General features: G+C 38.4%; 1 protein-coding gene across 1 annotated transcript in view; it reads right to left on the reverse strand.

The window, feature by feature from the left end:
• Window positions 1–7,366, reverse strand: part of SGPL1 (sphingosine-1-phosphate lyase 1) — a 64,695-nt gene extending 57,329 nt beyond the window's left edge. The window contains exon 1 of the mRNA XM_053692031.1: window positions 7,299–7,366. Within this exon, the coding sequence (XP_053548006.1) occupies window positions 7,299–7,310 (12 nt within the window). The 5' untranslated portion in view covers window positions 7,311–7,366. The remainder of the gene's footprint in view (window positions 1–7,298) is intronic.
• Window positions 7,367–14,864: the final 7,498 nt, after the last annotated feature.

A 14,864-nucleotide genomic window follows, 5' to 3' on the forward strand; every position in this document is an offset into this window, starting at 1 on the left:
GAGAGAGAGCAAAAGAGAGGGGGGAGAGAGAGAGCAAAAGAGAGGGGGGGAGAGAGAGAGCAAAAGAGAGGGGGGAGAGAGAGAGCAAAAGAGAGGGGGGGAGAGAGAGAGCAAAAGAGAGGGGGGAGAGAGAGAGCAAAAGAGAGGGGGGAGAGAGAGAGCAAAAGAGAGGGGGGAGAGAGAGATCAAAAGAGAGGGGGGAGAGAGAGATCAAAAGAGAGGGGGGAGAGAGAGATCAAAAGAGAGGGGGGGAGAGAGAGATCAAAAGAGAGGGGGGAGAGAGAGAGCAAAAGAGAGGGGGGAGAGAGAGAGAGCAAAGAAAGGGGGGAGAGAGAGAGCAAAAGAGAGGGGGGAGAGAGAGAGCAAAAGAGAGGGGGGAGAGAGAGAGCAAAAGAGAGGGGGGGAGAGAGAGAGCAAAAGAGAGGGGGGAGAGAGAGAGCAAAAGAGAGGGGGGGAGAGAGAGAGCGAGCAAAAGAGAGGAGGGAGAGAGAGAGCAAAAGAGAGGGGGGAGAGAGAGAGAGAGAGAGAGCAAAAGAGAGGGGGGAGAGAGAGAGAGAGCAAAAGAGAGGGGGGAGAGAGAGAGAGCAAAAGAGAGGGGGGAGAGAGAGAGAGCAAAAGAGAGGGGGGAGAGAGAGAGAGCAAAAGAGAGGGGGGAGAGAGAGAGAGCAAAAGAGAGGGGGGAGAGAGAGAGAGCAAAAGAGAGGGGGGAGAGAGAGAGAGCAAAAAAGAGGGGAGAGAGAGAGAGAGCAGAAAAGAGGGGGGAGAGAGAGAGAGAGAGAGAGAGAGCAGAAAAGAGGGGGAGAGAGAGCAAAAAAAGAGGGGGGGAGAGCAAGGGGTGGGACCACTGTACTGCTAAAAATGGCCCATGTGAAAGGGGCTTTAGGACTAGTAGGTAATAAAGGGATTATCTATCTTTTAAAACAATAAACATTATTTTAAGGCAGATTCAGGCTCCTGAGCGTCATAAGTAGGGGGGGGGGGGGAGTTTTATTAAACGAGACCAAGAGAAAGATGTAAATGTGAAGTCATTTTTTTAAATTTAGTTAACTAGAATCATTCAAGCTTCATTTTAAATCTCATGCTCCTTCAAAGTTAACAAACAATGTGTTAAAGTGACACTCAAGTCAAAATTATGCAAATCTACTGTATTTACTGGTCCTTCAAGAGAATTGTGCTCACCGTGCAAAAATAGCCGCAGTGAGAACATAGCACCATGCTAAGTGTTTAGCACACAGCAACAATAGAAAAAGGAAGTCACATTGCAGTTGTGACCTTGCAGACATCTGCACGTCAGTATCAAAACTTCTCTAGGACAGTACTGTCAGCAGGTCTGGCTGCTGCAGATCTGACAGTGTACAGACATAACATCCTATATGAAGAAATAAGGCACGTGACACTAATTCCAGGCACTAGTTTAAAGGGAAAAGTCAAAATTAAACTTGCATGATTCAGATAGAAAATGCTATTTTCTTTAATCAAATGTATTTTGTTCTCTTGGTATCCATTGTTGAAAAAGAATATGTACATATCCTACACTAGTGGAAGCTAGCTGATGATTGGTACCTGCACACATTTGTCTCTTGTAATTGGCTGACTAGATGTGATCAGCTATCAAATCAGTAGTGCACTACTGCTCATCCATCAAGGGATATCAAGGGAATGAAGCAAATTTGATAATAGAAGTAATTTGGAAAGTTGTTTAAATGTGTATGTTATATCTGAAACCTGAAAGAAAATTGGGTTCCATGTCCCTTTAAATCCACAGACACAATGCTGCATGCTGTAGATGACAGAACTAGTGCCCAAAGCTTTGGTTCTGAGATGACAGCTTTTATCATCAGTGCTGATGTAATTACGAGTAAAGTCCACAGTTTAGATAAGGCAGCGATATCCCCAATTATCAGCACCTTTACACAGCTAGTAATGCAGAGAATCACTCAGATCTGACACAGAAATTCTCACCTCACTTCTTGTCTCACTGAAATAATACAAAGTTACCGTCACATAAAAGGCCAGAGTGGTAATAAAGTGCAAATACTGAAATAGCATTGTTTGCCCTCATTTATATATTTTTACTTAAAAAAAGACAGTAAACAAATAGAAATGGCAAACAAGATGTGTTTTTCCATAGCCAGTTAACATAAATGTCTTCTAATTACAAGGTGTTTAGTATTCCTTTAAAAGGGACAGACTACCTGTGTTCAGCTAGCTCACAGTAGTAAAATACTGCTCCTTCAACAAAAATGACACCAAGAGAATAAAGTGCATTTGATAACAGAATTAAATTAGAAAGTGCTTTAAAACTGTATGCTGTATCTGAATCATTGAAGAACCACTAAACAGTAGAATTGCAAATTTAATAAAGTTGCATTTTAACTAAGAAGCTTTTTTTCTGACAAATGTCAGTTAGTTACATTTTATTTCCTAATGCATCATGTGACAGCCATCAGCCAATCACAAAATGCATATACGTATATCCTGTGTTTCATGTCCCTTAAAGTTATGGTTAGAGAAAAATCTATGTAAACAAGGTGGTTTAGAAGAAAATCAAGGTCCCAGTGGGGGTGCATGTGGGGTTGGAGAAAGGCACTAAAATGTTAATTTCCCATTGTTCTCCAAGTATTGGTCTCGTGTTTAGAGAAATATGGAGGATTGCGTGTAAATATAAAAAATAAGCTAATGAGGTCTGCTCTCCCTGAAAACTCAGCTCATTTCATTGGTTTATTCTTCAATTAGCAGTGATAGCTATTTTGTTCCCCAAATATCTATGTACAAATACCACTGTCTGGCTCCTAAATTTTAAACAGATTTGTTGAACCCTGCTTTAAGCCAAGAGTGCCTATAACATATATTCCTCAACAGACCTTGTTTGATATTTTAGTTGTGCTTCACGCTGGAACCATAACTCAACCTGACTGATTCACCGACACCTGCACTTCTGATCTGTCTGTGACTTCTGGTGATAGGACACTGAAAGGAACATTCTAAGGCACAAATTAAACACTCTGATTTGCACTTATATCACTGGCTTACTGTGTTTACCGCTGCAGAAGTGGTTATAGCTAAATGTATGATCATGAGACGTAACAGATTGCAGCATCTGAGCAGGAAACAGCTGGTGACTGGCGGCAAAACGCATATGCCGAAAATGTCTCACTAGCCATTTCCTGCTTGGGAGGTACACTGTGTTGCCACTTTCAATTAAGACTTCAGCTATGCGTTTAACCACATTGTAGGCGTTAAACACATAGCTAAACAAAGGACATGAATGAAAAAACTAATTGTTTTATGGAAATAACTTTTGCGTAAGATTAATAAAAAAATAAAAAAGTACTAAAAAGGGTCAAATTCTATGCCCAATTCCAAAATGTCTTTTGTATTGTATTCTTGATCCAGCTATCAGATTAACAGCAAGCACTGAGCATAAATGCGTGGTAATAGAGTTTTCTTAGGGTAAAAACAGGTCATTTCCCTGCTCGAGAGAAGTGTATGGGGATGCTGCGGAAGTCCAAGGTCGATATACAGCCTCTAGCACTACTCTAAATACACATTTTGTGATATGGAAAAGTATGAAACAGCTCTTGCAAAAGTGGTAAAATCATTTTACAATCAGTACTTTTACATTACTGAAATACAAATGAAATGAGCAGAAATACACCTATTTGCCTCTTCAGTGGTATTAGACCCTATCATGCTAATATAATGTAGCTTATTTTACACAATGTGCAGACCACTCACAACCTGAGAGCTTTGCCAGCTTAAAGGGACATTAAACTGCTGGGAACAACTACCGTACATTGTTACAACTTACAATGCTATTGTCTTTCCTTGTATTCCTGCAGCTCATTTTAAGGCTGCTTTTATTTTAACCTATTATATAAGCCAGCTGGTAAAGCTCTGCAAGTCTGCATCTTTATAATGGGTGCCACCATCTTGAAGCACACATATTGTTGCACCGTGTGCGCTTGCACAGATGAATGATGTGACGGCTTTTTGACAGCTGTATCTTGCACACTTTGTTTTTTTTAACAGTTTAAAAATTAGATCAGAATATAAAAAAGCCCTCAAGAATACTATGGAGCAATGCAGCTACTGCAAAAATGTACAGCTCCCACCCTGTATTGTGCAGTCTAAACAGAAGTGCACAAAATGACTTGTCAAGAAGACAATATCAGTGATCTGTGCATGTGCACTGCTTTTATCACAGGATGGGAACAAGATGTCAGCTCTCAGTGTGAAACTGCAGAGGGGTAAAATAAGACAAGGGCTTCAAAGAGAGCTACAGTCATAAGAGGAAAACAATAGCATGGTGATTGGTAACCTTGTTACTCTAGTTGTATCCAGCATTTGTAAAGAGTATTCTCATTAACATTTTTTTTTAATTGGCAGAACATCTGGATAGACTGGATGACCAACCTTCTAGATGATTATTTTTAAACAGCAATAAAATTTGTAGTCATCAATCTTTTAAATTAACTCATTTTCATATTTGTTCAATGACAAAATCAGGAAGCAGAACTTTCTCAGCTACAAAACACAGATGTATATTTTTTTTATATTAGGGAGAAAGGTTGCCAGATCTCAGTATTTCTTTGTTCACATGAACCTCAGAACAAAAACATTCCTATGCTAAATCAAATGACTTTTTAGAGACTACGTTGTCAACTAAAAATTATATTTAAAATGATTACATGTATTAAAAGATTAAAGGGACATTAAACCCAAATGTTCTCTTTCATTCATACAATTTTAAACAACTTTCTAATATACCTCTTATCTAATTTGCTTCATTTTCTTGATATTCCTTCCTGAAAAGCATATCTAGATAGGCACAGTAGATTCTGATTGGTGGCTGCCCATATTTGTGATTGGCTCACCCATGTGCATTGCTATTTCTTTAACAAAGGATATCTAAATAATGGAGCAAATTAGATAAAAGAAGTAAATTGGAATTTTGTTTAAAATTGTATTCTCTATCTGAATCATGAAAGAAATAGGTTTGGTTTATTGTCCCTTTAAGAAACTAATAGTTATAATTTAAACAGTGAGTCATGTAAATGTTTAGCTTTTTGATCAATCTAATTCGATATCCTTATAATTAAAATGTAACCAGCCTATTAGATGCTTGGCTGGTATAGGCAGATTGCCTCTCTGTGATGATAATCTCCATCCACTCTTCTAGTTTTCATGTTTTAGTTTAGATTCTAACATGATAATGTCTCTTATTTGTGATCATGTTAATATAATAAACAAATAATCTAAGGTGCCACCGCTCAAAATCCCAGAGTTTGGATATCAAGAATGTTACTTATAAAACCTTTTTAGATGTCATATATAAAAAGCACATAAACATTAGTCTGCCTCTTTAAAAAATAAAAGAGTGTTTGTCTGGTTTCTCAATATTCAGCATTCAAAATTGTCAACCTCTGATGTAATCTACCTGACACAGCAGATCTCTGATCACAAGGGGCTAAACTCTGCAGTTTAAGGAGGATCAAATAAGAAAAAAGTATTTTAAAGTGAACCACAAGTTATTGCATTATGTAGTTTTAATTCTAAATATTGTTGCAATTACAATTGCCTACAGCAGCTCACTCTGTCCATCTAATTCCCCTTTGCTCACCCACACATTCATCTCAGCCTCAAACTACAATCATTCTGCAATGACCCAATACACACTCAGCTCACCATAGTCTGATCCATTTTGCTACATGTTCCCTATATAATCCTCCACTCATGGCCACAATATTCACCTCAACATCCTCTGATCCACATTCCCCTGCTCAAACCTCAAGCAAAACATCACTCACATGCCCGAGCACATCAACTAAACTACAATCATCTTAGTTCTAAACTAAATTCATACATCTACACTACTCCAAACTCTACATGACCTTGTGTCACCATCTCCAGTCTACACTTCAGGATTTCCTCAACTCAGAAACCCCTGGTGCACACTCACTTTCCACTGCACTATGTCTGACTCTGAACAACACTCATAACCTATACTTCTGTTCATCAACTCACCTACCGTTGTACTTCACTTATCCCTGACCAACACTCACACTCCACTGAATAATACATCATCACCTGATGTACACTCACGTTTACTCCTGATCATCAACTAAACCCCGCTCAGCCTGGCCCCCACTCATAACTTATACTTCTGACAATAAACTCACCTACAACTAAACTCCCTCCACACTCTTCCCCTGACCATCAAATCACCTACAGCTGAACCCCACTCACAACATACTCCTGAACATTCACTCACCTACTGTTGAACCTCACTTATCCCTGACCAACACTCACTCTCCACTATTAACAACATGCTCACCTGACCCACACTCACAAGTAACACTCCTGATCATCAACTAAACCCCATTCAGACTGACCCACACTCACAACTTATACTCCTGATCATCAACTAAACCCCATTCAGACTGACCCACACTCACAACTTATACTCCTGATCATCAACTAAAGCCCATTTAGACTGACCCACACTCACAACTTATACTCCTGATCGTCAACTAAAGCCCATTTAGACTGACCCACACTCACAACTTATACTCCTGATCATCAACTAAAGCCCATTTAGACTGACCCACACTCACAACTTATACTCCTGATCGTCAACTAAAGCCCATTTAGACTGACCCACACTCACAACTTATACCCCTGATCAACTAAAGCCCATTTAGACTGACCCACACTCACAACTTATACTCCTGATCATCAACTAAAGCCCATTTAGATTGACTCACAACTTGTACTCCTGACCATCAACTAAAGCCCATTTAGACTGACCCACACTCACAACTTATACCCCTGACAATCAACTAAACCCCACTCTGACTGACCCACACTCACAACTTATACTCCTGATCATCAACTAAACCCCACTCAGACTGACCCACACTCACAACTTATACTCCTGATCAACTAAAGCCCATTTAGACTGACCCACACTCACAATTTATACTCCTGATCATCAACTAAAGCCCATTTAGATTGACTCACAACTTATACTCCTGACCATCAACTAAACCCCACTCAGACTGACCCCCATTTATAACATACTTTTGATCATAAACTCACCTACAACTCTTCCCCTCACCATCAACTCACGTACAGCTGAACCCCATTCTTTCCATGAGTATCCCCGAACCCACCTTCACCTCACAATTCTCTGAACCATTCATCCTCACAGTAAGTTTTATAGCTAGTTCTGATTGTTTGGACATTCCCTGACCCACCACCCTAAGTGTCCCCTCACACACTGCCCCCAGTCTCACCCGGAGCTCCATGGCTGTGCGCGACAGACAGGCCGGATCACTGTCTCAGTGATTTCAAGCTCTGCCCCTCACTCCCAGCCGGCTCCAGCCCCTCCCCGCACCAGGCGGACACTAATAACCTCCTCCTCTTCAGCCTGAGCCTCAGCATCCCCATGGCAACCACGTCAACGTCAAGTTACCAGGTAACCACGCACAGAACCTCCTTCCATGCCTATTGCCTACGTACTAGCATATGGTTATGACTGCCAACGTCTGGAGAAAATCAGCGGCCCCTAGTGTCAGAGAGGCGACATTGCAGGTGAGGGCTGTAGACTTCCGCCCTCAGTCACCTTCATAGACACCTTGTCACTGGGGCAGGGACCCTGGTGACCTTGTGATAAGCTCCCTAGTGCTGACATAATGTCATGTGGGCTGTGCTGCTGGGGAAGCCTTGATTATTAGAAGGTCGGAATTTCCCTTTAAAGTGCTATGTAAACAGTAAATACAGTCATAACTGAATAAAATAGGTTTAGTAAATATTGCTAAAATATCAAATAAAACAATTTAATTTATTAAGACTAGCAGGAAATGTAAGTGCTGGTGCTGCTATCGATATGCACCCTCCCAGCGTTTGTTTCTTATCCCTGGTATGGGCAGGGTAGTCTGGGGGTGTCTGACACTTGTAGTCAGAGCTGCACAGGTTAAGGTGGTCCCTGGGTTCCAGAAATAGGGGGAAGGAGGAATGGTGATCAGTAAAGAGCTCCCAATCAGGGACAATCCTGTAAAATGCAGGACAGTTAAGAGTTCAGTTATTGGTGGTTGGCTGATAGAGACAAGATATATATACAGTATAATATATATATATATATATATATATATATATATATATATATATATATATATATATATATATATATATATATATATATATATGACAGTGACAGACCTCCAAAAACAAAACATATAAGTATAACTTCAGCACAGTATTTTTCCAAAGTTATGTGATAAATTTTAAAATGCAAGATGCCTCAAGGTCTCATTTATACTTTCTGGCAGTTAAAGGGTTAATACCCACATCATTTGCTGTCTTACAACCAATAGGTTGATGCCCACTTAAAGGGACACTGAACCCAAATTTTTTTCTTTCGTGATTCAGATAGAGCATGCAATTTTAAGCAACTTTCTAATTTACTCCTATTATCAAATTTTCTTCATTCTCTTGCTAGCTTTATTTGAAATGCAAGAATGTAAGTTTAGATGCCGGCCCATTTTTGATGAACACACTGTGTTGTTCTTGCTGATTGGTGGATAAATTCACCCACCAATAAACAAGTGCTTTCCATGGTCCTGAACCAAAAAATAGCTTAGATGCCTTCTTTTTAAATTAAAGAAAGCAAGAGAACGAAGAAAAATTGATAATAGGAGTAAATTAGAAAGTTGCTTAAATTTGCATGCTCTATCTGAATCATGAAATAAAAAATTTGGGTTCAGTGTCCCTTTAACTAACCTTCTCCACAAGACCTCTCACTCAGTATTCCTTTACATTGTTTTTATCCCAACTGAAAAACAGTCGCTTCCAGAAAGAAGTTTTTTATTTCGTGATCATATGTGAGAAACATGATACTATAATAACTGTTTATTAATTGTGGTAAAGTTCCTCTAGAGACGCCTCCTGCTTGTTATGCTACAGGTATGACCAGTATTATTTCAAATAATGGCAGTGCAAGTTACACAAAAAGTAAATGCAGACACAGTTAGGGCTGATATTTTTACTTTAGTTAAAGGGACATTAAACACTTTGAGAGGGTAATAGAAAATGATAAATCGTATATACAAAAGAAAAACTGCAATTTATTTATTTTGTCCCCTTTTACTGTAATTCCATTCTGAAATTGTGAGCTTTTCAGTTCCTGTTAGAAATGGAAGAGCAGAACAATGTTCTATTCCACACAGCCATTGGCTGCACACTCTAGGTACCTATTTATAACTGTCCCTAATTGGCCACAGCAGAGAAGGTAACCTAAGTTACAACATGGTAACTTCTATTGTTTTATAGACACTAAAGCTTTACACTTATTTTGTCAATATTTAAACAGCTAATGAAACTATAAAAAATGCATCTACATAATATTCTCAGACTAATCGTTTCTTTGAATGCTTTATTCTATCATTTATTTAGTGTTTAAGGTCCCTTTAAAGGGACAGTATACTCTAAAATTTAAACATCAAAATTACATTTGCATCATGTATTCAACATAAGTTTCATTCATCACTTTTGATAAACTTTTTTTTTTAAACTATTTATTCGATCGCAAAAGTTTTACCCATTGTATGTTCACTGCCCGCCTTCTGAACCACCGCATATTTTTTTATATTGTGAAGAATTTGACATCAACCTATAGTAATGATATCTGTCGCGCTATGTACAAGATTAGTGAACGTGCGCACAATGACATCATTTACTATCGTATTCATGTATAGGTACGACATTGACGCATGCGCTATAGCAATGTCATACAAAGCCGCTCTGTAGAGACAGAAGCGTGAGCGAACTTCAGTGGGAGGAAAATTGGGCGTAACCTAATTAGCATGTGGGAAGTACAGATTTTGTCTATACCGCCCACATTAGAGATGTCATGGAGGGGTTGGAGAACGGGCGGCCATTAACGGTTACACTGGAAAAAGTAAGATTTAATAAAACATCTTAAAAATAATATTTATTTAAAATAAACAATGCGGTTGGAATGTAATGTTTGAGGGGAACATAGCCTAAGCTTTAAGAAAGTGTGAATTTACTGACCCTTTAAAGGAAACTGGGAAATCAGTCATATTGAGACTATGGGGTCAATTTATGAAGCAGCGGATGCTGCTTCCGACCCACTCCGCTTCAGTTCCACCTGAATCGGAAGTTAAGAAGCAGCGGGCCTAAGACCACTGCTCCTTAACTCGTCCGTCACCTCGGAAGTGGCAGACAGCAATCAGCCTGATCGAATACGATCAGGTTGATTGACACCCCCTGCTAGCGGCCGATTGGCCGCGAATCTGCAGGGGGCAGTATTGCACCAGCAGTTCATAAGAACTGCTCGTGCAATGATAAATGCCGACAGCGTATGCTGTCTGCATTTATCGATGTGCGGCAGACATGATTCGCTATAGCGGATCATGTCTGTCCGCACCATGATATGTACCCCTATGAATGATAACAAAGTCAGTTCCCATTTAATGCCATTTCCAGTTGTAGAATTAAATGTATGTATTTACCAAAAGCTGACATCTTTGTTTAAATGTACATAATATATCGCTGCATAACTATTGATATTGTTTATTTAAAGAAATATTGAAATTAAAAAATTTATTGTTCATGATTCAGAGAGTGGGTAGAACTTTTTGTTTATCAAAAACCTTTAAATTCTGTTATCAAATTGACCTTTTTCTGTTGCTTTCCCATGTTGGAATGTATCCCCTTTGCATGAGAGCATACTGAGGTAGGTTCAAGAGGGTGCATGTGCCTTGACCATTATATATGACATTGCTGCCATATAGTTCTAAAGACTTGTGCATTTTCCTGCCGCTACCTCTTTATGCTCTCATGGAAAGGAACCAAGTTTCAACAAAGTATACCAAGGAGGTTGTTTTAATAACTGAAGTCATTTGGAAAGGTTTTTGTAAAATAATATGTTCTTTCTGAATCACGTATCTCTTTAACCCCTTAATGACAGGCAACGTACCGTGTACATTGGCTTTCATTTTCCTTTGAAGTGGTTAAGTAGTGCAGCTCTCATCTACAGTGGGAAAACCGTGCTATAGCCTGAATGGTCCAGGAGTAAAGGCATGTTGTAATAGCATCTATCGCTATTTTCAGCGAGACCCTCGCCCAAACTGGCCCAAACACCAAGGTTATATAGCACTGTGCATAGGAAATATGCATAGAATACATTATTAGGTTGCTAAGGGACTACAGTGCAAAGGGTTTATCTTGGTAGCACCTCAATGTACTAAATCTAACATTCAGATGCTGCGTTGCAGCCCCTTTTCATCCCACTGTAGAAGATTTCAGTGCTTCATTCATTTGAGTTACGCCTGTGGTAGTTATTAAACTTCTATGACTCAGAAAACTTTATAACTAACATTGATATAATTAGTTGAAAGTTACCTCTTTTTCATAAGAGCATAGAGGAATGTGCACGTGACTTGCACACTAAATGTGTAACTGTTACAAGCACAGCTGCCATATAGTGTTTAAAGGGATATGAAACCCCAAAAAATGATTTCTTAATTCTGATAGTGTTTTAAACAACTTTCCAATTTACCTCTGTTATCTAATTTACTTCATTCTCTTGGTATCCTTTGTTGAAGGAGCAGCAATGCACTTCTGGGAGCTAGCTGAGAACATCTAGTAAGCGGCATATATGTGCAGCCACCAATCAGCAGCAAGCTCTCATTGCTCCTGAACTATAATTTTAACAACTGATACCAAGAGAATAAATCATATTAGATAATGCAAGTAAATTGGAAACTTTTGTCTCTTTAAGACTAACAAACATGCCTCTGTGTACTCCCTATTAAATGTGTATGTCCCTTTAATTAGCAAACAATTATTTTAAAGATGCATCTTTTGTCCCAAGCCTCTTTGATATTTTTTGTACTTGTTTCTTCCCCAAATGCATTTACTTTATTATTATATCACATATTTTATTTCCAGTGTTACAGTAACCTTTTCCATTTGCCGTTAAATTGATAACTGCTGTGAAACCTTCTTCAGCAAAATGAATGGGCTACAAACTAACAGGGCGATACAACAATATGCTAATCAATTAAACAGGGTTGTAAGTAATTATCCCCTGGTGGTTAGCAGATTAATGAAATGAGATAATGACTTCTAACCTTATAAAGCTGGTGGAGATGACTAAATGTTTTTTCTTTTATCAAAAGACTTGGGAACTGGGCTCACGTTTTATCAGAATCTGAAGTTTATTCTTTGATTATTGAGTTTTAAATTTGTGTATAAGTTTCTGGTAAGTACTGAACTACAGAAGTTAGGCTTTTTCACTATGTAATTTTGTTTCCCATTGCTGATTGTGATACAGTGACTTAAAGGGACAGTATACTATAAATAGTTTTCCCTTAATGTGTTTCCAATTCCTTTATTTTACAGCTGCAGAGTATAAAATGTATGAGATTTTGCTTTTTTAAGGCTTGTGTATATGAACTAGCTGATTTTGTGTTTTGAAGCCACAACCTGATACAATGGGTTGATCTTGTAGGTATAATCAGATCTCATTACTGTATCACATTGTGCACATATACCTGCTTCTTTATCTTATATCTGTCCATAAACCAATCACCAATACTTGGAGAGAACAATGGAAATAAACATTTTATTACCTTATCTATTCTATACCGCACTGGGAGTGTAATTTCTTCTACTGACTGTGTTAACACAGCATGGCTTCGAGGCCAAAAACTTTCAGGATGGGTGGGGATACCACAGGCTTAATAAACTATTTCAAATGCCAATATAAGGTTAATGGAAATACTTATAAACAATTTAATACAGTCCAGCAGGGAAAGTGGATCATTGAGAACAAATTAAAGGGGTGAAAATTTGAGTAAACTGTCCCTTTAAACTCTGCAGCTGTATATCAATTGAGAACACATTAAGGGGAAAACAATTTTACAGTATGTCCCTTTAACTGACCATTAACTCTTTATTGCTCTGTATAGATCACCTAAAAAGGGCACTAGTTTGCATATTCAGGGAAATTAACACTCTTGGGATTTGGGTATGAGGCAGTAATGAGATTTGACACGGACTGTTCTTTGTATACCACTCTGTAGACTTTGACAGGTAATATGCAAGTTTTTTTTTATTTCTTAAATAATTTCTGAGAATAGGGGACCACAAAATACACCAGAATGCTTTTCAAACCTGTTTTTAGCAATGTACTGAACAGGTAAACAGTTTCTCACATCCACAGTGGCACACTGATCATATGTTGGCAAATGCATGTGCCAACGGCTATAATACCTTATATTATGTAATATTTTAATTGGTTGTTCCCTTGTCGGGTAAAGAGTATGGTAAGAGCTAGGGTTCTAGTTTTACATTGTATCTTGGAAAATAACAAGTGATGTGTTTATAATGCAGCACAAGTAAATATTTACAATCCGTATTCTCCTCTGGACTTATTGAAACTCAAAACTTTATTATTCAGCTAGAGCATGCCAATTTAAACACCTTTCCAATTTACTTGTATTAAAGGGACAGTTTACAATAGAATTTGTTTTAAAAGATAGATGATTCCTTTATTAGCCATTCCCCAGTTTTGCATAACCAACAGTTACAGTAATATACTTTTTACCTCTGTGATTACCTTGTATCTAAGCATCTTCTGATAGCCCCCTGATCACATGACTTTTTATTTATTATCTATTGACTTGCATTTTAGCTAATTAGCTGTGTTGTGCTAAATCTTAAATAACTCCACGGGCATGAGCACAAAAAAGCATGTGCTAAGAGGCTGACTGTAGTGGCTTAGCAACAGACAGAGATTGAGATTTAAATGTTATAAAGTATATTAATATAACAATGTTGGTTGTGCAAAGCTGAGGAATAGGTAATAAAAATACTTTCTATCAATAACAATTTTAGTGTAGACTGCTCCTTTAAATATGCTTTATTTTAATATCCTTTGCTGAAGAGCAAATGGCAGCAAGTTGAACATATCAGGTAAGCCAATGATAAGCATTTGTGTAGCCACCAATCAGCAGCTGGCTTCCAGCACTGCATTGCTCTTTATCCTACCTTGGTATGCTTTGAACAAAGAATACCAAGAGAACAAAGCAAATTAGATGATAGTAGTACTTTAGAAAGTTAATTTAAACTGCATGCTCTATCTGAATCATGAGTTTAATTTTTACTGACCACCTGGCAGTGCTGGATTGGACCATGGGATACCGGGACTTTCCCAGTGGGCCGCAGTTGCCATAGGTCTATATCCTTTGTCAGGGAGGTCAGAGCGAGCCTTGTGCGCATGAATATCACATTTCTTCAATGCTACTCCCCTCCTAATGAGGGTGTGGGGTCTGTAGCGGCTAGGGGGTAAAAGCAGGGCCTGGGGAGAGGGAATTCTTGGGCCTGGTTTTCATATTTCCAGGGCCAGTCTGATTTCCATGTCGAGCCCTGCTACCTAGCTAGCATTTAACCAGTAATAAAGGGACATGAAACCCAAATTGTCATGATTTAGAAAGAGAATGCAAGTTTTAAACAGCTTTCCAATTTAGTTCTACTTAATTTGCTTCATTCTCTTTATCTCATTTGTTAAAAAAGCATATCTAGATAGGCTCAGTAGCTTCTGATTATGGCTGCACATAGATGCCTCGTGTGATTGGCTTTCCCATGTGCATTGTTATTTCTTCAACAAAGGATATCTGAGGAATTAAGCAAATTAGAGATAAATTGGAAAGCTGTTTTAAAATTGTATTCTCTATCTACATTATGAAAGATAAATGTTGTGTTTCATGTCTAAGCTAAAATTCGCTAATATTCTAATTTATTTGTTGCACAAATGTATCATTAAATTGACA

This window comes from Bombina bombina, chromosome 9, assembly GCF_027579735.1.
Source record: "Bombina bombina isolate aBomBom1 chromosome 9, aBomBom1.pri, whole genome shotgun sequence".
In the NCBI taxonomy this organism is placed as follows: domain Eukaryota; kingdom Metazoa; phylum Chordata; class Amphibia; order Anura; family Bombinatoridae; genus Bombina; species Bombina bombina.